Source organism: Nannobrachium achirus (assembly GCF_963921795.1).
Source record: "Nannobrachium achirus genome assembly, chromosome: 7".
NCBI classification, from domain to species: domain Eukaryota; kingdom Metazoa; phylum Chordata; class Actinopteri; order Myctophiformes; family Myctophidae; genus Nannobrachium; species Nannobrachium achirus.
Window position 1 is genome coordinate 9428120 of NC_137816.1, and position 23018 is coordinate 9451137.

Genomic DNA, 23018 nt, shown 5'->3' on the forward strand with positions numbered 1-23018 from the left:
GTGTTGGATGGATAATTAAGCTCACAAGGAATAAGGATAAGTGTAGAAAAGCATAGGTTCTGATCCTACAGTACATGTAAAGGGGGTCAGAAATATGTGAAATACAGATGAAAAGAGCACTTTGAAGTAAACTGAAGGCTGTAAGGATTTTCTGCACAGCTCACCCCAGGGTCCATATGCATTACGTACTGTATTTAAGTATGCTTTATGGGCATCCTCAGTGTCAGTTGCCGGTTGGTTTACAATTGCTTCATTTGCTATTTTTAGATCAGTCGTTCCACCCCAATGTAACATGCTTTCTGAGAAAACCTTATGGTGCCTCTAAGTGAAAGCTATTTGGATAAGCTCCAAAGCTTTACACTAGATCTGTATTGTTTGTCAGACTCTGTTTATGCACACTAAAAGGAATGTATGTGAATAATCTCTTAACCAAATATAAGAAGGCCTTAAAAGGCTATTATGCTCAGTTTTAGGAGTCATAGTTCTGGACAAGGCTCACTGCTTCCAAGAAAAAAACTAATCTGAAATGTGAGATACAGTACATCATCCAGATGTAAAATGTGGAGCGGCTCCACTGAGAATAAATTAGGGATGAAAGCAAAAGTTACTATAGGGGTACCCAGGAGGATTTTTAAAGGGAGATGGGTACATTGTCCAGCTTAGAACCCTTTAACTACCTTAAAATATAAGGTCTAAAACAACAAACAAACTCACAAAATCAGTCTTCCAGACGGAGCAGCTCCAAAATCTACATTTCAATTACTTTGGTGCATGTTCAAGGCTTATTTTGTGAGGCTTAGTTCTCTTGTTTATGACTTTGAAAGAGAGTTGCTCAGGTCCACAATTATCGACCCTTGGCTGCCCTAGATTATTCAAATAATTAGTATAAATCTTGTTTTGCTTGAGCAGTGTCTTATATTGCTTGCCTTTGCTCAAAGGGAGATGTATTTTCCCACTTGGACAGTAGAACAAACAGCAAATAAGTCATGTTAAAATCTTGATAAGCCTGTATGCAGTATCGACATTGCCTGGAACGAGAATATGAACATTACCAGGAAAAGCTATAATCCATGTCAACATCTCAACCAATGGGGAAACACACATTCGACGGACAAAAACAACCAGACTTGCAGTCACTTACTGAAAATGAGAGTGCCTTGGACATTTTCCAACGTATACACATAACAAGAGCACATCACAGTTCAAGCAGTCATCGCAAGATGTTATCTCTCAGAGGTCATTCACCACATAACAGTTGTTGTCCTTTTCCTAATTTGATATATTTCAAACAACAGCAACACAACTTTACTGGAGAACAGAAATGCTTTGCCTATGTCTGGCCTATGTCACTTCTCAACGCATAGATCAGTGTGATCATCAGGTTCACTCTCCCTCTCTCTTGATGAGTGAGCTCTGGTCTGAAATCACACACTCCCTTCTTTCCCTCTCCCTCCCCTCTCTCTCTCTTCCTCTCTCCCTCTGAGACCAGATTTTAACTCCCCCCAGGGCCAGCCTGATCAGCCTTATATCAAACCCTATGGATCAAACCAGTTAGAGGAGTCTTTATTGTGCCAAGCAGGAGAGATCTTTTATATTGCTCCTTATTGCAATGTAGGTGTAACAGCCTGTTGCCAAGGGAGCTTCTCTGCCCTGTCAGATTCCAAATTCTGGGCCCTGGGTACAAGGATTCACTGCGGGCCCCGCATGAATGTTAACTGATAAGATTAAAATGTTTAATATGGTATAGATATCATTTTCAGTGTTAAAAGTCAATGCCATGATGTTTTGAACAAATATCTAACGGCCGTGACGAGTTGTTGTTACTACAGGAGAATGACGCTGAGAGATGCCAATCAGGTCATAATGGTCAGGACACTGGATAACAAAATGATATTACCAAGCCATGATATCTGGCCTTGCTACTGGGACCAACAACACGAAAACATCTGATGCCCACTGTTATGCTTAATTGTCCAATCATAATGTGACTAATGTATTTTATGCTGTACACTCACTTATATATGTAAAATCATTATGCCTTGTACTCAGAGATACTATGGGTGAAAATGCTCTATACTGTACTTGTACAGTACAATTTAAACTCTGACTATATTTTCAATATAACTTATCAAAAAACGCATATTCCCCGGTGTGGTCTCCCTTTATTGTGTCTTCAAATCAATATGGGATATTCATTGACTCTGACAAACTGTGGTTTTACTCTGTGGGTGGAAACGTCTTCTGGAAAAGGAATTACAAATATGGGAATTAAACCAAAATCCCATCAGGATATTCATTGACTCTGACAAACTGTGGTTTTACTCTGTGGGTGGAAACGTCTTCTGGAAAAGGAATTACAAATATGGGAATTAAACCAAAATCCCATCATTAACTATTGAAAAATAGCAGATATACAAGCTCACAGCGCTGCACCGAGTGCCGCGCTGCGAGCTTGTAGATATGCTATTTTTGAAAAATTGTGAAAATGTGTGCAAGAAACCCATGTTTCCATGTCAGTGATGCTCAAACCTTTTCATGTGAAGGACCCCCAAAATGATATGAATTTGGCCACGGACCCCCATCTCAAAATATTTACCCCCCCCCGAAGCAAAATTTGAGTTACAAATGTTCACTTAAAAAATACATATTCACTCGGTGCCGCGCTGTGAGCTTGTATATCTGCTATTTTTCAATAGCTAAAGTTACTAGGGCCCCTCCACCTTGGGCCCTGGTAACTCAGTCCCACTTTCCTACCCCTTGTGACGCCCCTGCCTGTCAGTGTTGGTGGTACCAAGGAGACAGAACCAACTTTCCTGATAAGCTTGTTCAGCCTACTGCAGGTGTCACGTTCCTTGATGTCGACCCCCATCGTCGCATAGAGCACTGCACTGCACTTCGTTGAGCTGACCAGCACTGAATGGCAAAACATGTTCAGCAGATTCCCGCAAACGGAAAAGTCTGCTCAGGTAATAAAGCTGTCTCTGACCCCTCTTTTTTTAAGATTTATTTTTGGGCTTTTATGCCTTTATTGATATAGGACAGTAGATCTGGCCCCTCTTGTACGGGACATAATGTCCAGTCCAGTTTATTGTTCAAGTGTACCCCAGATACTTTCAGTATATCAGATATAGATAGATAGATAGATAGATAGATAGATAGATAGATAGATAGATAGATAGATAGATAGATTTTCTTAACTTTTTGTCACACATTTACAGGGTCAACATTTTCATCATCATATTACAGTCCATTTCAATCCTCTGCGGTGTCATTCTTCTGGGTTGTGTATTCAGTCCATTTCTCCCATTTTTCAAGAAACAACAATTCCTGTATCCTGAGTCTATATGTAAATCTCTCCATTACATACATTACCTCCACAATGCACAGTTGGGGAGTCACTTCTATACCACAATCTCGTTATTGCATTTTGCTGGCTGCTAGCAGCACCTTGACCAGATACATGTCGTCTCTGTGTGTGTTTTCCTGCGTCAAGTTTCCTAAATATAATACCACACTTGTCTTTTTTTTCTTTTTCTTTTATTATTATATATTTTTATTGTTTTTTTTTTTTATTGTTTTTTTTACATATAACACACAAAGACATAAAGACATTCACATTCACACACATTCACACACATACCACCTGCACATGCCTATTTTTTTCTTCTTTTCTTCCCCTTTTCTCTTCAACCACATATTGTTCTTGAGCATCATCCCCAAGTGTTTGTTTCCGTAGCATTCATATATATTTCCCAAAGCTGGTCATACTCGTTCACTTGTCTTTGGTATTTCATATTGGTATATCTCTTTTAATACTGACCACACTACATCCCAATATTTGTACATTTTTGGACAGTTCCAAAATATATTATGTTCGTGGTCAGCGTCCATGGTTGTTTCTCTGCTGCGACCTTTCCTCTGATCTTTGGAGTTATGAAGTATCTAATAGCGTTCTTCCAGCAAAACTCCCTCCACACTCTAGAGCAGGGTCATTTGCGGCCCGCAGGGGGCCCCTGTCTGGCCCACACCAACCCCAGTAATAATGGTGGTATAAGAGCAGCAACAACACTAGTATAACGTCTTTGTCGGGTGGAAAGCTTGTACGTTCTTTTGCAAATCATACAAGGCCATCGCACAAAAGTAGTGAATACAGCTGATCTACAAGCACACAACGCCTCGCGGTGCGAGGCGTTGTGTGCTTGTAGATCAGCTGTTTTCACTACCGGTAGTTTAAATCATTTTTAAAATGACAAATGCAAAACGAACGATTTTGGTCATACAAGATTTTCACCCGACAACGACGATATCTGAACTGTCGCTGGAGTAGCAGGAACGCCACTGTCGCCCCCTGTAATGTTGTTGTGGCCCTCGGCTTGGTACCCTAGACATAATTCGGCCCTTGGGGAAAGAGCTGATGTAGGCAAAAATATAATTTTCCAAAAAAATTACATAGGTCATTGTAAAATAGCTACTCAGAAGGAACTGGTTTCTAGGGTTAGGACCCGCCGCAGTGGTGTCCGGTAAGAACTTAACCGAGATGCCTTGAATCGTATGAGAGGCTCTGAAGTCTTGCTGGGAGAACTAGCTGAGTATCTTGAGATGGTTGGAGGCGATGACAAGCCATAAGCTTAGGTGATCCTGGCGATAAGGTCTGAAGAATGCTTCTGGCTTCTCCGGTGTCAAAGGCTCCTATTTATAGGGCTTGTTTGTTTATGAAGGTGACATCAGCATGATGTCATCCTGATGAGGTCACTAACTAGACATTTCCATATATGGGCCGCTCCTTTGTGTACGATGTGATATCAGCGTGATGGGTGACATCAGCATGATGTCATCCTGATGAGGTCACTAACTAGACATTTCCATATATGGGCCGCTCCTTTGTGTACGATGTGATATCACCCTGATGAAGTCAGCAGCTAGATATCTCCATATATGGAGATATCGAATGTGAGGTGAGGTGAGATACGTCAGTCATTTCCATATATGGAGATTCAACTTCAACGGGTAACTATGGCTACCTAACGACTAGCCACGTGATGCGAAGATGAGTGAGGGTCTTTGTAACAGCCACCCCCAGACTTTCCGTGGAAATCTGTACAAGATCGAGAAGGCCCGAACGGAAACCCTTAGTCATCTGGCCACCCCATCAAAGATAAAAGGGACATCTTGTCAACAGGCTGGAGTTGGCCACCCCGTACCGGTTCTGGTCTGAGGTGATAGCCTGCCACCCCGTCAGTATGTAGGGGTCCAGATATCTGCTTTTCAGGTGGGGTCCCATCCGGATGATAGACGGGTCTCTGCCTATCCAGACCTGGTCTTACTGGGGATCGAGACCTACTCCTCTATCCCGATGGCTGATCATCTCCAGGATAGTCGTTATGATCGATGACTTCGATGTTCTGGCAGGTCGGGATGAGCTGAGGTTACAGTCTCGTGCCGCCGCCCCGTTGGGAGGTAAGAGTCCTGATGGTCCTGTACGCTTGGTGGATAGGTGTTTCTCAAGTGGGGTCCCATATCCTCAAGACCTGTGTATCTTGATCCCTGATGCCTAGGACCTCCGGAGCCCTCAGGCTCTAGAGGTAAGGGGGGACCCACATCTTCGGGACCTGGGCTAAGGACCTCCAAGGCCAAGGACCTCCAAGGCCCCCAGGCTCTGGCGGCAACTGAGGTCCCACATCTCTGGACCAGGTCATCTCAACTCCTGATGACTAAGGCCTCCGGAGCGCTCAGGCTCTGGAGACGAATAAGGTCACACATCGTTGTGACCTGATCATCCCATACCTTTACGACAAGGACCTCCAAAGCCGTCAGGCTCTGGAGGCAAATAAGGTCACGCATCTTTGTGACCTGGTCGTCCTATACCTTGACGACAAGGACCTCCAAGGCCCTCAGGCTCTGGAGGCAGTAAGGTCACTCATCGTTGTGACCTGGTCGTCACATACCTTGACGACAAGGACCTCCAGAGCCCTCGTGCTCTGGAGGCAAATAAGGTCACGCATCGTTGTGACCTGGTCGTATAGGTCTATTAGAGTAATGTTTTTTCTTTTTTTCCTTTTTTTTTAAAAAAAATTTTATCCCACGATTTTGTAACCCATTTTTCACCCAGTGCCAATTGCCTATGTAATCCTGGGCTCTGCTCTCCCTCTGCCACGCCTGGGGAGACAACGGACAAACCTCATGCCTCCTTCAATGCATGGGTAGTCCAAGTTGTTTCTTTTCACCTGACAGTGGGGATTTCCCTGGGATGTACGTAGCGCGTCGAAGGAACACGTTATTCCAACCAGTTCCTTTCCCCTCCATCAGGCGCCCCGGCTGGCCAGGGGGAGGCATTATTGAGACCAGGATTACTGCATGTTTTTGTGATGGTACCTACCCTAGGAGACACAGGGAGAACATGCAAACTCCACAGAGAAAGGCCCTTTCACCAACCCCACCTAGGGTGTGGGTGCCGATGACACGGAGGGAGGAACACACCCCCAGCGCCCACAGCGTCCCCCGTCGGGAATCGAACCAAGGACCTTCTAGCTGTGAGGCGAAGCGCTAACCACTGCACCACTATTAGAGTAATGTTAACGCCATAGACACCTGTATACAAAACTATGGCCATGTAAATGCACCATTCAACATTTACAAAGCCACTACGTGGAAGAAAGTATTTCTGGAGGGTTTAAGGAAGTGCCACCTCCTGGTTGTCCACCTTCTGCCCACACAGGGGACAGGTGGTCTTCTTCATGCCACTCAGCCAGGGGTCCAGACACCTGCTGTGGTAGGCATGAGAGCACGGCAGCACCCTCAGCCCGTCCCCTTCCTGGTACTCTGTGAGGCAGATGGAGCACACGTCGTACGGGTCCCCCGTCTGGAACTTGCGGGATTGCTTCTCTCGCAGTTCCCTGCGCCTCCAGGCGTCCACAAACATCTTCCAAAAGGTTCTGAAGAGCACCAGGATGACCAGGTCCAGCACCAGCATGGAGAGAGCTGTCCACACCAACTCTGACAACCAGCCATGTGCCCGCGCAACCACTAGCCCTAGCATGGTGAAGATCATTAACAGGTTAATGATCAGGTTACAGGTTAACCGCCGGGTTTGGCTTGACGTATCCGACTGTAAACCAGCATTCCATATGGTTACTGTCACATACAGTAACCCACAAATTGGGTACCAGGCCAAACCCCGCGAGTTCCAGACCCAACAAGTGAGAATTAACCCTAGAGACATTGACATCAACGCTACCGGGTGTAACAGTGGCATGTTTTTCAGTGCCATGCCGACTGAGATTAGACACACTGTGGCGATGATGACGGTGCCCAGCAGGCAGTGGCAGCCCACAATCTCACCGAGGACAGCGACCATTCTCTCCTGAAGGGCGTCTGCCGTGAGGACGACATGGCCGCCCTTGTCGTGGGTATAGTGGCGTTTCAGAGAGTGGGCGGTCTCGCCGCTCACAAACACGGCAGGGATGCGTATCCGCATCCACGTGCTGACGTCCCAGGCGTATCCCATCCTGACCAGAGCGCCAGGCGACGTCGAGTTGACGTTGTGAACCACGGCGGCCGCGTACCCAGCCCTCTGGGCGTTGAGGACCTGGGCGGCGAAGCCACAGTCGCCCGAGCGCTCCACGAGGGCGACGAAGTCGTCGCCGCCGTCGTCGGTGCGATTGTGCGGCGGCGGAGCCACAGGCTCACACGCGTTCTCCGGCCGCGCCACCACAAGGAAGCCCTTCTGTCCGTCTCTGGGCAACGGGTCACCGAAAAGCGCAGAGAGTCCGTCGAAGCTCCTGTTCCCGCCGTCGGCCGAGTAGGCGACGATGTCGCCCCCTACGGGCGACGGCGGGTGGAGGACGGCGAAGAGCAGGAGGGCAACGATGACGTTCTGTGTGATCGACAGCATCGCTGCGAGCTTCGCTCTGTAGACTCAATGGAACAACTTTATGAGCTTCGCTGTAGAATTGCTACTCCAAAGGGACTGGTTTCTAGGGTTAGGACCCGCCGCAGTGGTGTCCGGTAAGAACTTAACCGAGATGCCTTGAATCGTATGAGAGGCTCTGAAGTCTTGCTGGGAGAACTAGCTGAGTATCTTGAGATGGTTGGAGGCGATGACAAGCCATAAGCTTAGGTGATCCTGGCGATAAGGTCTGAGTCGAAGAATGCTTCTGGCTTCTCCGGTGTCAAAGGCTCCTATTTATAGGGCTTGTTTGTTTATGAAGGTGACATCAGCATGATGTCATCCTGATGAGGTCACTAACTAGACATTTCCATATATGGGCCGCTCCTTTGTGTACGATGTGATATCAGCGTGATGGGTGACATCAGCATGATGTCATCCTGATGAGGTCACTAACTAGACATTTCCATATATGGGCCGCTCCTTTGTGTACGATGTGATATCACCCTGATGAAGTCAGCAGCTAGATATCTCCATATATGGAGATATCGAATGTGAGGTGAGGTGAGATACGTCAGTCATTTCCATATATGGAGATTCAACTTCAACGGGTAACTATGGCTACCTAACGACTAGCCACGTGATGCGAAGATGAGTGAGGGTCTTTGTAACAGTCATTATTAAGAAGGTGATGATAAAAAAAACTAAAACCAAATAATCCAGTAAGCATAACACATGAGAGATACAGTATAAAGTAAACAATGAACATATTTATTTCAGTCCTTGAACACAAACGTAAAAACATCACATACATACTCTAAATGTACAACAGCTTTTGAACGGCATAGTTAATGTTTTACAGATTTCTCTTTAAAAAAAATCTAATTGACATTCTTTCTGCTCTTGGAAAAAAAAGAGAAGGAAAATCAAATGCTTTATCATAACTGATTAATAGGTTATGAGTTTTTTCTTTTTTAAACATCCACAATGCACTTGTACAATGATGCAGTCTTGGGGTACAAAATGATTTGCACATGATTTGTTCTATACATGATGCATACGTTTATAAAAATGACCACTTTAAAAAATATATCTTATGAAAATCACACAATATCCTATGCAGCTTGCAGGATGACATTTGGGGAATCAATTTCAAAAACAGCATGAACCCACTTTGTAAAAAAAGAAAAGAAAAACAAATCAACATTCAATATCTCTATATTATTGATAGCATTATCTTTTTGCCAGCTGACTCAACTAGTGCATTATTCTCGAATCCCTTACACCCTAAAGTATATTTTTTTCCATCTACACCAAATCTCTTTGCCAAAAGTATTCGATCTAAAAGCTTACAACACGTAGCAACGTTGTGAGATTGTAGATCTGGTATTTTTTACAAAAGTTTGCCGAATGTTTTCCTATTATGGCATATACCCAGAATAATGTGGTACATTTCTATTTCTTTTATTTTGTGTTATTGACAATTTGTCAAGAATTATGTTGTACTTCTTTTCAGAAAATTAGTAGATATTTATTTTCAAAAGGTTGTCAGCTTTTCTTTTCCTCTTTCTCCAAAACAGAATGAAGCTAAGTGCGTAGAGTTCATGGGAGATAAGGGATCTTCTCTTCAGCCTGTCAACAGACACATTTGGCAGCAGAACTGACGGAACAACTTCTTTTCACACAGGCGGTTGGACTTCACCATCTCGCAGAACACCTCGTCCGCTGAGAGAGAGAGAGAGAGAGAGAGAGAGAGAGAGAGAGAGAGAGAGAAGAAGAAATAGGCTGTTATTCTTAAAGTTTTGAATTTCAAGGAGCCTCCTTTTGATATGTAATTAGGCCATTGACCCCCATTTGATAAAAGCAGGGTTCCCACACATCTTTACCAATTCATTTCCAAAACCTTTCCAGAATTTCTAACCCGATTTCCAGGACTATATAACAATAATTCAGCTCAGTAACGAGTCGTTTACTCCTATGCGCAATGCCCAAAGACAGGTAGTGTATGCCAGTGGTTCTCAACCTTTTCAGGCCGTGACCCCCAGAAATAATCATATTTGAACTGGGGACCCCGGCACCCTGACGAGCAGTTGAGAGTTGAGGAATTTTGTATAACACGGTTTTATTGTGAAAATAGCAGATCTACATGCTCTACATGCGTTGCGAGGCGTTGTGAGCATGTAGATCTGCTATTTTCACAATTTCTGCCTCTATAATATTTGACAATTTGGCCAATGTTTAATTTGTCATTTCAGAGGTATTAACAAAATCAATGACCAAAGACAATGCATAGCTATTTTTTTCCAGGACCTTCCAGGACCCTTGATCAATTCCAAAACTTTTCCAGTACTGGAAAAATATTTTTATAATTTCAAAATATTTCCAGGAATTTCATGACCGTGGGAACCCTGTAAAAGGTTGAAATATATGGAGCCCCAATCTTCAGGATAATATCCACAGTGTTAATTTAACTCACAGTGACTCAGAATGTAATTACAGTCCATTTGATTCCATGTGTACACTCTCAGAGTTACAGACCCATAAGGGTCCATTTGGACCCCCTGGTGGTAGAGACAGAAAATCCAGTCATACCTTGTTCCAAACTCCTAACATTTCTTTCCGCTCTTTCTCATTCGACACGCCTGCCTCATCCCATCTCTGTTAGCTATGTCCTCTCTCTAAAGAATGTCGGAATGCCGGCATTGCCCTTGTGTGCACCGGTGCACTTGTTGTGATGACGTAAATCTGCACCTGGTGTGATGTACTGTAGGCAGACAAATACTTCTGGTGGACTGGTGGAGCAAATGTCCTCTTCTGTACAACCCATGCCACATCATCTAATCTTCAGTCCACAATACAATCGACTGGCCTTGTTTGGATCGAAGTTCTTCTCTTCCATTCTGGCACAAAAACATTTAGAGGAAGCCAGTTATCTGGCATACAAGACCCCGTGCCCCATTACATAACACCATGGGAGTACGGTCAAACCAAACAGGCCACTGTTTACTCATAGTAAGATTGCTGTTGCCCTGCCAATACTTGCTTGCCAAGTCCTGCTAAACAAACAACCGGTTAAAAATAAAGCCAACATTGTGCCTACTCTTTTCATTGACAAGTCTTCTGTGCAGCCCCTTGCTCTGGTCCATCGCGTCACCTCCCGGTGACGCTCTGACAGACCCGTCGGGAAATGGCTAGACCCCAGTATCTGAGCCCCTCCGAGCGCTCAACATCAGTCAAAATAAACAAAACTATTTCACTACTCACCAAACCAAAGGTAGTTTTGCGTTGTTGAAACTCTATTCTCCGCGGTGGTGAACCCCTCAGCACCCCACCTACTCTGTAAAATACATTATTTTTGTCATGAAATAAAACGCACCCACCTCGAGCCACCTAGCGGCCACCGCAGATACAATGGTTCACAACCCGGAAATAAGCGGCGGTCCAGTTGGATGCTCTTTATTTCATGCCAAAAATAGTGTATTCAGCAGAGTGGGTGGGGTGCTGAGGGGTTCACCACCGCGGAGAATAGAGTTTCAACAACGCAAAACTACCTTTGGTTTGGTGAGTAGTGAAATAGTTTTGTTTATTTTGACTGATGTTGAGCTCTCGGAGGGGCTGAGATACTGGAGTCTAGCCATTTCCCGACGGGTCTGTCAGAGCGTCACCGGGAGGTGACGCGATGGACCAGAGCTATGCAGCCCCTACTACAGTATGTGGGATGTCCATCTATAGCTTTATAGTCTCCAGCCCATGGCTTACAGTAGTAGTAGTAGTCAGTCACCCTCTGAGTCTGCTAGGAGTAAGACAACAATAAACTATTACAAATCAAGAATACCTTGCCTGCCAGTTGAGCCAGACTTATGTCCTACAATAGTTTTGAAACAGGGCCAAATCAAACTAACTTCATTGTCCACTGCTTCAAAGGGAAGACAATAAGCAATATAATTGGCAGTGTAAAAAAAAAAAAACCTACACGCTTGTCGAACTTCTACACCCCAAGTATATATTACAGTACTATGCTTTTTTGTCATTCGTTTTTTTGCTGCATAAAGCCTGTGCTTCACAGATTAGGGGTTGTTATACAGTAACACACTGACCTTCTGAGTGACTGAAACATTGTATTCACTACCAATATATCTTTTTTATAAGTGAAGACAGTGTGCAGGATTCCCCCTTTGTTCTGCTATTCAAGTTCATTATTCCGACGCACCTGGGTAAAAGGACTGTTTCTTCTAGGGTTCAAGCAGCTTGCAATGCACAGGGCCACAAACCCATAGACAAAAGGGAAGGTAAAACATATAAAGAGCCAATAGACTGAAGTTATTGTTAGATAAAAGAAAAACATATTTGTATCTATCTGGATGCTTCCATTCCAGATTGAGGACAAATTCTAATCAATACAATAGCAATGCTTGATTGACAAAAAAGCTTTGTATGATTAGAATGTGCATACTTTTGTAAAAGAAAAAGGTATTTGAGGGCCAGACAAAGCCCAATCGTGTGAGAAAGGCATTTTAGGCCTAGAATTATTGAATGCTTTAACCAGTGAAAAATAGCATAGCTTGTAGATCTGCTATTTTTGAAAAAGTCATGAAAATGTGTGCAAATCTTTGAATATATGTATTTTCAAAGTGAACGTTTGTAACTCAAATTTTGCTTCTGGAGGGTCCCTGGAACTACATATTTTGAGATGGGGGTCCGTGGCCAAATACATTTTGGAGGTCCTTCACATGAAAAAGTTTGAGAACCATGCACTGACATAGCAGTCTCTCAAGAACAGACTAACTGAGCTCCAGTTAAGTGAAAGGGACCTTTTCTTTGACGATGGCTAGCCAGATTGCTGAAATAGAAACATAGGTTTTTCAAAAAAACCTTAGAAGGATTCAAAAGACACTTATAGAATCGGGTCAAAATTCTAATCTTCACGGTTTTTCAAAAATAGCAGATCGAGTGCCGCGCTGTGAGCTTGTATATCTGCTATTTTTCACTGGTTAAAGCATTCAATATGTCTAGGCCTAAATGGGTTAATTAATTAATGGGAAGTACATCTTTCCAGATGCAACACTTGCTTCAGGATGATGCACCAACCAGGTTCATGAACAGCTTCCACCCGGCTGCCGTCAGACTGCTGAACAAGGCATGGGGCCTCGTTCAGCAGTCTGGTGACAGGCAGCCGTGTCGTCAGGCTGCTCTCAGACCTTTGCTCTTCCTTGGACCTACCTGTGGATTATACGGTACCAGGGACAAAGTCACTTGGACTTTTTCCTTTGCTCTTTTCCTCAAGGACCTGTACCTGCGGTCAGTCTAGTCCAGTGGTTCTCAAAACCTTGAAATTTGAAGGTCTCCCCTTAACCTTGACAGTGTACAAATCAGTGTTGTTTTTGACAACAATTTTTGATTTAGTTTTAGTCATAGTCTTTTGAATAAAATGTCTTTTAGTTTTAGTCATAATTTAGTCACTAAAGTTTAGTCGACTAAATATCATAGGATTTTAGGCGACTAAATCTACAGTTGATTTAGTCAACTAAAATGTATTTTGGCAGGCCTTGATGGTATCATAATGACTGATTTTACACTTGGTTGTGTGCTGAAAATAGCGGATCTACAAGCTCACAACGCGTTGTGTGTAGATCTGCTATTTTCAGCATGCAACACCTGAGAGCAACCAAACATAAAATGACTCTCTTCAGCACTAGTTCATCCCTAACGTTTTAGTCTAGTTTTAATTTTGTTGACGAAATTGTCAATATATTTAGTCTTAGTTTTAGTCATCACAGCTTAGTTTTTATTTCGTTTTTATTTAGTTTTCGTCAGTGAAAAAAAACGCAGTCGACAAACATTTTTCGTCATAGTTCTAGTCAACGAAATCAACACTGGTACTACAAATGGAACCAAATGGACCTGTTAGGGTCCATTTGGTTCCATTTGTACACTGTCAAAGTTACAGGCTTGTAAGGGTCGATTTAGACCCCGATAAAGGAACCTAGAGAGTCCCTGAAATCCACTCTGAGAACCACTGGTCTAGTCTACCTGTGGATTATGTGCTGACATTTTGCACCGTAATACCATGTACAGTACAAAACACTGACTTTTGTATTTTTTGTGTTTTCTAGCACCTCAACTAACGTCCATAGTAGGCCTGTATCATGCACAGTATCTGCTGCTATGCTCACATACCTTTATCTGTTGATAATTTGTTTGTTTTCTTTGATTGATCTCTTTTCTCCCTTCCCCCCCTTCCCTTTTCCAGCTAAGTCTTGCCCCATGCAAGATCTCACTATTTCCATAGATAATGCATTGGTGACTTCAGTTCCGACTGCTAGAAACCTTGGTGTGGTCCTGGACACCCAGCTATCATTTAAGGCACATATTGCATCAGTCACCCGGTCCTGTAGGTTCACACTCTATAACATCCGTAAAATCAGACCGTTCCTCACCCAGGAGGCAGCGCAGCTCCTCATTCAGACATCTGTCATATCAAAACTCGACTATTGTAACTCTCTCCTCACTGGTCTCCCGGCATGTGCACTCAAACCTCTCCAACTGATCCAAAATGCCGCGGCACGACTGGTCTTCAACCAGCCTAAGTTCTCACATGTCTCTCCCCTTCTCCGCAGCCTCCACTGGCTCCCGGTTGCGGCCCGCATGGAATACAAAACACTGATGCTGACCTTCAAAGCAGCCAAAGGTATGGCTCCTCCATACCTCCAAAAGCTGATCAACCCCTACACCCCCACTCGTTCACTTAGATCAGCCAACACAGGGATGCTGACCGAACCCTCGCTAAAAACTCCAGGGCAAAAATCCACTCGTCCGATACAGTTTGCCCTCTTGGCTCCCAAGTTGTGGAATAAACTCCCTGTCGCACTTAGAACAACGGACTCACTCGCTACCTTTCGCCGTGGACTGAAGACTCACCTTTTCAGACTCCACCTAAACCCTTAGCACTACAGTAAAATCAATGACCATACATGAAGCTAGTTAACATTTGTTTGTTAGGTTTCTTTAGAACTTGATTATATTGTGTTTTTCTCTAGATAGATATCCATTTACATTGTTATATTGCTGTTAATGTACTGACCTATTATCTTGTTTATTATTGCGATGTTGTATCTGCTTATTGTAAGTCGCTTTGGATTAAAAGCGTCTGCTAAATGCCTAAACTGTAAACTGTGATATGACAATACGATAGAACTTGCATGAAAACAAATGTCCCTTTTTGAAGCGGTGAAAGCCGCTTCCAAGGTGTGGCTTTGTCTGTCCCGTACATTTTGTCTGTCCCGTACATTTTGTCTGTCCCATACATGTCCCATGCATGCCTGACCAATTGAGGATTGGTCAAGCTTCACATGCCAATTTGGCCCTCCAGACAAAATCATTCATTCATTCAGAATTCATAAAAATATAGAACTAAAGAACATAGAAAGTATAGAGTTCTAGAACACATAGAATAAAAATTCACCGCTTCACTTCGAACCGAGGTTTGATTTTTTACTTCTGTAAAAACTAAAAGACGATTCTGATTCTGATATATACTACAGTAGTATATATATCCACCGCTATGACAATGTAAGACCTACTGTATCACAGCTAGCTATGTCTGCCATGAGTGTGATCAATACACAAACTCACCATTGTTACAGGTGGCATTCGCGATGCACATCCTGCTGACCAGATTGTAGCCATCCTTGCATTTGGTACAAGTTGTTCCAGGGCCATCACAGGTCAGACAATTCTCCTCGCACCTGCACACCAAAAGTAAAGAGAGAAAGGTTCATAGGGATGTACTGGACTGTAATCATCATTCTAAATAAAAAACACTCTTCCTTGATACTCCTCCTCCATTGCCACAGAATGGGCTGAATATGTCCTTCCACACATCAAGCAAGGACAGAAAAGTTCTTTGAGAGGGAGGATTCAGTCTCTATGTCAATATGAACAACAATGTCTAAAAATACACTGAATAATGTTCTGAAGTTAGAGGGATATTCCACTTTCAACAGGGAGCAGTGGAAGGGCCTCTCTCCACATACACGCCCATTGTAACTTTAAACTCCATTTTAACCATGATAGATTCATTAAAAACACCCATTATTTTTCCTGGTGACTCATACTACCCTCCTAATACGTGAGCAGGTCGTGTTTTTTCCATTAACTTTTTTTCATTTATTTTTAATAATTATTTGGGAAAATGGAAAAAATACAAAAAAATAATAATTAAAAATAAATGAAAAAAGTTATCGAAAAAACACGGCCTGCTCACATATTAGGAGGGTAGTAGGAGTCACCAAAAAAATATATGGGTGTTTTTAATGAATCTATCATGGTTAAAATGAAGTTTGAAGTTACAATGGGTGTGTGTGGGGAGAGGCCCTGGGCCTGGAGGGCCTGGTAACATTTACATCAAATATCTAAATATTCAATCAAGCTAATTAAAAACTGTTCAGGGTGTTCATAAAAGCCTGATTAGATGATAAAATTACCAAAAGTTTTTTTGAAAGTGAAATATCCCTTTAAATATCCTTTTCTTCCTTTTCAGTAGTAAGATGTGCTGATGTTCTCATATACAGGCTTTCTATCTTTCTTTCCTTCCTTCCTTCCAGACATTGCTTGATTTGTTGAAGAACCCTTTCCTCAAACCTGTGGACCTTGGTGTCCCCCCTCGTCCCTGTCCTCACCATTTAGGCCAGTGGTCCTCAACCTGTGGGTCGAGACCCCCAGGGCAGTCCCCAAATTATTTTGGGGGGTCCCCAGATGATTAGCTTAATGTGCAACGTTGTTTTCTCACTCAACAGTAAACAAACCAACATAAAGTGTATAGCACATTTCTAAAGTGAAAATGTAAGGACTTTTTAACACATATGGTGCCAACCCCGAGTTTCCCGAGTTTGTATTGGTACTAGTGCTGTGCCAACCCCGAGTTTCCCGAGTTTGGGCCGTTTTTGAAAACATTTTCAAAAAAAATTTTGGGACCTCCAGAAATGTATTAGGCATGATCGCGATCGCGAAATTGCATGTTTAACCCCCATACCAACCCATTCTTTCAAACATGGCAGCCATGTTTGTTTACATCTGAAGAAAACATAATGGCTCATAAATCATGAATGCCTGAACGGATTTCCAAGCGGATTTTGTTGTTTGAAAGCTGTGAATAGCCTGCACACACGTGGTGCATCATCTAGGCATGGGCGTGCACTTTTTACACAATTGCACAATTACATGGAAGTCTATGGTAACCTGGCAACGCGAGACATTGGCCGGAAAAAATCATTGCAACATAAGTGTTAATACCTATGAAATGACAAATGAAACATTGGCCAAATTGTCAAATATTAGAAGCAGAAATTGTGAAAATAGTCGATCTACAAGAGCATGTAGATCTGCTATTTTCACAATAGAATCGTGTTATACTGTACAACATGTATTGCTTCAACTCTTATTGCCCAACGCTGCCCCAGCAGAGGGAGGCAGGAGAATCCATTCCCCTCCACGATCGCAAACCATGACCTTCTTTAAGAGCCTCTATTTGCCACTGACGGCCTCCATAAAGCACCGGGATGATTTATGAAACGCACGTGTCAATAACAGGCTCCTGCCACCGAGCCGCAGCCCTGCGCGCAGTGCCATTAATGTGAGCTAAAGGAACACTGATGCGGCCATCAATTCTCCCCTAGTGGCGCAGGTGAGAGATTTACGTCCTCAGTCACTCCTCCCTGTTGTTCCTCCTGAGATTAAAACTCTCAAATACCGGGAACGCGCCCGAGTCGCGTTCGATTTTAACCACTTTAAACCATTATTTTATGCCTTAACTATTGAAAAATAGCAGATATACAAGCTCACAGCGCGGCACCGAGTGCCGCGCTGCGAGCTTGTAGATCTGCTATTTTTGAAAAAACGTGAAAACGTGTGCAAGTCTTTGAATATGTTTGCCCCGATCTTTGACCCGCCTTCTAAATCCTTCCTCTAAATCAGCGGTTCTCAAACTTTTTCACGTCAAGGACCCCCAAAATTACATGCATTTGGCCGCAGACTCCCATCTCAAAATATATTGTTCCAGGGACCCCCAGAAGCAGAGATTTGAGTTACAAAAGTTTGCTTTGAAAAATATATATTGAAATATTTGCACACATTTTCACGATTTAAAAAAAATAGCAGATCTACAAGCTCGCAGCGCGGCACTCGGTGCCGCGCTGTGAGCTTGTATATCTGCTATTTTTCAATAGTTAAAGCAGTCAATAATTCTAGGCCTAAATGGGTTAAGCCCCAGCGCTGATTTATAGGCAATTATGGAAACGAAAAAAGAGAGACGAGAACAAACAAGAGTATATGAACATGGGCTTTTGTAATGGAGAACGGTTGCAGTCTCCCTCAACATCACCACCGTTAAGTCACATCAGTAAACTGTCATAAGCACACAGAGATGGACAGAGAAGAGAGAGGGAGAGGCCTGTCATACATTCAGATTTAGCTTCAGAAAGGCCGGATGACAGACCGTGATTGAGCCAGTGTGGAACCGCTGATGGTGATTCATGGGGTAGGAGTTGAGTGGACAGTGGTCTCGCATAGCCAGACTTTCATAGAGCTCCGCCTACTCCACCTACTTCTCAGGCAGAGTTGTGAATCATCTGGCTATGCGAGACTAGGACAGCAGAGAGAACAGTCCACGATGGTTCATGGACCTTCTCAAGGGGAGCTTAAGTTAGGATTTCAAACATTGTATTTTCAAGGAACACCATAACTCTGAGTGTGTGCAAATCGAAGTGTCCATTTTATTCCAATTATAATTATTATGGGTGTGGGTGTTAGTTTGTATGCAACGTTCAGTCATTTGTTGAAGTATGTTGAAGCAGTTTGTAATGATGAAGCATTGTTGACACAGACGCTTGTTGACGCCCATTTGTGATGTAAATCGCATCACAGGACAAAGCCGCCTACAGGCCAAAATTTGGGGAAATATTTTAAACATTTGGGGATTATGAGAAGTAGAGACACATTTGAAGGTGATAAAGTTGATGTTGGGCAAGGTACATGCGTTATTGATTTTTGTATTATGTTTTTTAGACAATTGAACAACTGCTGAACGTGGAGTTACAGATGGAAACACACACAAACACACAAACACACGGGGCGATTCTAATTAAGGTTGTGGGATAGTTGTTTTTGGGTTATGGTTATGGGTGTGTTGTTCTTTGCTTTGGTGTATTTGTTTGCAATTTAAATGGATTGGTTTATTGATTATTTGCTATTTAAATGAATTGGATTGAATCACTGCATTATAGCACAGATTGTATTTGTAATATTCAAATTTTGTCTTATTTATTCTAAATTTCATACAGTTTTCACTGTGTTCAACGAAGCTTCATCCTGTGTGATAAGTAAAAAATAAAAACACCCGTTGAGACCATCCGACTTTGTATTCATTCAAAACGAGGGCCGCTACAATTATATTTAATGTTTTTCATTTTCCCCAAAACATGATTAAAAATAAATAAAAAAAAGTTATCAATCACACAGCCTGCTCACGTATTAGGAGGGTGTCAAGAAAAAAGTACAGGTGTTTTCATTGAATCTATCATGGTTAAAATGGAGTTTGAAGTTATAATGGGTTTGTTTGTATATGAAGGGGGAGTGTCTGATAAAATGAATATCAAATATCTAAATACTAAATCAAGCAACTCAAAAACTGTCCCGGGTGTTCACAAAAGCCTGATTAGACAATAAAATGACCAAAAGTGTTTTTTGAAAGTGAAATATGCCTTTAATTATGCCTGTAAACCTTTTTCGAGCGGTGCATGCATCGCTCCTAGGAGTGAGTGTATAGTAAGTACACTCACTATGTCTGTCAGTGGCCACACACAGCGCCCCCCTCGGGAGACCGGTTGCAGCACAAATGCCATAGTGCTTTTTCATATTATATTGTAAGTAATGAACTTGATTTTAATACTATACAAAGAAAGATTTACAATGCGTTTAAAGTTAGCAACCCCCCCGCTGCAACCACCCAGAGTGCTGTTGCGCACACTGCACCGCTCAGTTCACACTGGTGTGAATTTTATTAGTGTCCCTACCTTAACAGGAGGGTAACCAGACTATAGTACTTGTTGATATTATTAATTTATTAGTGAATACATTTCCCCCCATTGACTGAAAAAGCGAAGACTCACATTCAAGTATTTTTCTCAGAAACCGTAAGGCGTTATGACATCACCTTTTTCCGCTCTCTGATATGGCCCATAATTGGCTATGGGCATAAACACAGACACACACAGATTTGGCTAATTTATGTACGCTCCATATATGGCCTTTATGTACGATGTCATGATGTCATCACCCAGTTGGTCAAGCTTCTGCTGCTTCCTCATTGGCTAAAAGTTACTGTATAAAGTAACTATTGACTTGAATTGTAACATGCAAAGACGGCAACCACACTTGCAATTTCCCCAAATGTCATTGCCAGACCCATGAAATGGGTAGGCCTACATAAGCAAATGTCTGTCCGGGTTTTCTATATAAAGGGTATATATGATGATGACATGATGATGACATGCCTACAAAAGGCATGATGTCATAAATGATGATGACAGACAGGGGGGTCTGGCACAACCAGGTTGACCTGGTCTAGTTTTTACTAGCGTGCAAGTATTGTGTTCGGCTACTTATGTAGGTAGATAAGTAGGTATGTGTAGGTAGGTAGCTGGGTGTGTTTTAGCCCAATCAGGGAACAGCATTTCTGGCAACATCATCATTAAAAAAACAATGAGGGACCAGCTTTCTTGGTGATGCCAGTGGTGATGCCAGTGGCGAGCACACATCATGGCGCACTCAGCTGGCGCACAAGTAGGCTATACATGGCCTACTTGGGCATAAGGCGCAAGTTGCAGTTCTAGTTCCTTTTTAACTGACTTAAGTCAGTCGAAGGAACATTTTTAGTCAGTTTTAGTCGATGAAATTAACACTGGATTGTTCACCAATCGTCTAATTCTCCTCGTGCTTCTTCCCTGGTCCCTGATCTTCTTCTCCATCTCTGCATCTGTTAGGGTCTCCAGTAGGGGGCACCACTGGTCAGAATCACCTGTGTTTCTCATGGCGGTCACCACTGTGGGAAGGCGATTCCCACTGATGTCATATGTCCTCTGGTGCCAGCTCAGCTGCCCTCGGATGCTGTATGCGACGGCGGTGACGAACTCTCCACCCAGCCCCAAATCGGAGCACAGTTTCAGGGCAAATGTCTCCGGAGGGTTCTCCTTCTCGGACATGTCCCACTCAAACTGGTCCACGAGAGAGACGTTCCCGACGTGGATGTTCAACTTGATGATGACCCTCTGGTCCGTCTGCTCCTCCGGGACGTCGTCTGACGGATAGGAATCGATCTGCTGTCGAATCGCCGAGGCGAGGGCTGGGACGAAGGCCAGGGGGTTGAGGTCCAGGTCATCGCAAAGGATCTCAGCAAACATCTCGGGGCTCATCCGTTTCTCGTTCGCGTTCCACGTGAAAACATCTCTGAGCTTCTGCCCCTCTATCTCCATGTCCAGTCGTATTGGCACCAGCACTTCAGACTGAGCTGCGTCCTCGTGGATCACAGCCGGGTCGTGGTCATCAAAACACGAGGGGAAGGTCCTCCTCTTCCCGTCTCGGCCCAGTTGACTATAGTTGATAGTCGTAGAGCATGGGACAGCATCAAGATGATGAGAGCTGGCCCACTGACTGTTTCTCTTCGCTTTCTGTTCTCCGAGGCTGGCAGGTGGCTCTGTGCCGATTGTGCCGTTGTACTTTTCAGCATTTCCTTCAAATATCTCTTCTACTTCCGAGGCTTTTAGCAGGGTCACACTAGTAGCCAGGGTAGTGTAGCCACCACGATCATGCGATGATTCAATTTTCTTTTTTTCCTCTACTGAAGCCGCTCTTCTCCATAAAGACGGGTACCTCTTGTACAGCGAGCCTCTGAACATACGCAGGTAATTTCCAACGTCCGATCCAAACATATAAAAGTCCCCACCATCCTCGAGCTGAAATTTGACAGGTTTCAGTCCAAATGTCTTGCTAAGCGCCATATCGAAACCGCTGCGTCAGCACAAAACGACCCTGCCAATTCCGCAAATATAATGTCTGTCTGTGGGTTTGCCAACTATGGAGATGCTTGACATCATATTGATGTCATCATATTATTGCAGGAACATCCACTTCGGTTGCTGCATCAAAATAACGTATTTGTTTTCATCTCAATGCTGCAGGACCAACTATGCTTTCCTCCACAATAGGCTTTTGAACCTATACCATTTTCTTTTAGGACTTCAGTTTACTCCACATGTGTCTAGCCTCCACTACTTGCAAAGTGCTTCTAAACATGGTATGGCCTTGAGTGAGCAATCCGACCTCATGCGGTACACATCACGCAATGTTGCATGGAACACCAGGATACAAACTGTATGTACCAAATTAAAATCAGTCTATGCTTGTTCAAGTGGATGTTCATACAAATGCCAAGAAGTTCCTTCAAGGCGTGTCTGAGACATCGCATTAAGAAAGGTTGGGAGGGATGGACAACATGAAAAAGTCCAGCCACGTCTCTTGTGATCCAAAGGCGTAAAAAAGAAAATCGCACCTAGTGAGAAGTGAGCGGTGCTGTTTATGAGTTAATTTCATAAGCGTCCCGCGAAGCTTTGCCAATGTGACCCTGGGCATACAACAAACTGAGCGCTTTGTGCCGAGCTTCACGTTCCGCAAAGCTTGGCCAATATGACCCTGGGCGTATAACAATCTTTGGACAAAGCCAGATGTTGGAGCTTAGCTCTTTTCAGGAGCACCGTTCGAAAATCTCACAAAAGACTATTCAAGGATTTAATTCCTTAGCCTAAGCGCAGTGTCCACAAGACATTTGGTGCTAATCAGCCCAGTTGGCCTGTGGGATTAGTGATGGACAGACGAATGGACGCAAGAATGCACATTCTGCCTATGCCGAGCGCGTTCGTCCTTTTACGCGCCTTCTACACTGCCACGGCGACTGTTCGTTAAACCTGATTTGGGCACGGAAGCACAGGGAAGCACAGGGGGTGTGTGATCCAAACAGCACCGAAGGAGAATGCAGCCAGAAGTCATGTGATTTGAGCTAAATCAAGATGGTTTACTTTTGTTA

General features: G+C 43.5%; 2 protein-coding genes across 3 annotated transcripts in view; both read right to left on the reverse strand.

Moving 5' to 3' along the window:
* Positions 1-8635: 8635 nt before the first annotated feature.
* pcsk6 (proprotein convertase subtilisin/kexin type 6) overlaps positions 8636-23018 on the reverse strand; it is a 91388-nt gene continuing 77005 nt past the window's right edge. For both annotated transcript variants that reach the window (XM_080730489.1, XM_080730488.1), the window contains 2 exons: positions 15518-15630; positions 8636-9610 (listed from right to left, as the gene is read on the reverse strand). In XM_080730489.1, coding sequence (XP_080586615.1) covers positions 9513-9610; positions 15518-15630 — 211 coding nt within the window. In that variant the 3' untranslated portion in view covers positions 8636-9512. The remainder of the gene's footprint in view (positions 9611-15517; positions 15631-23018) is intronic.
* LOC308287991 (SWI/SNF-related matrix-associated actin-dependent regulator of chromatin subfamily B member 1-like) lies at positions 20812-21936 on the reverse strand (the record flags this gene model as incomplete). The annotated part of the gene is made up of 1 exon (XM_080729341.1): positions 20812-21936. One exon carries the CDS (start codon positions 21934-21936, stop codon positions 20812-20814), a length of 1125 nt encoding a protein of 374 aa, XP_080585467.1.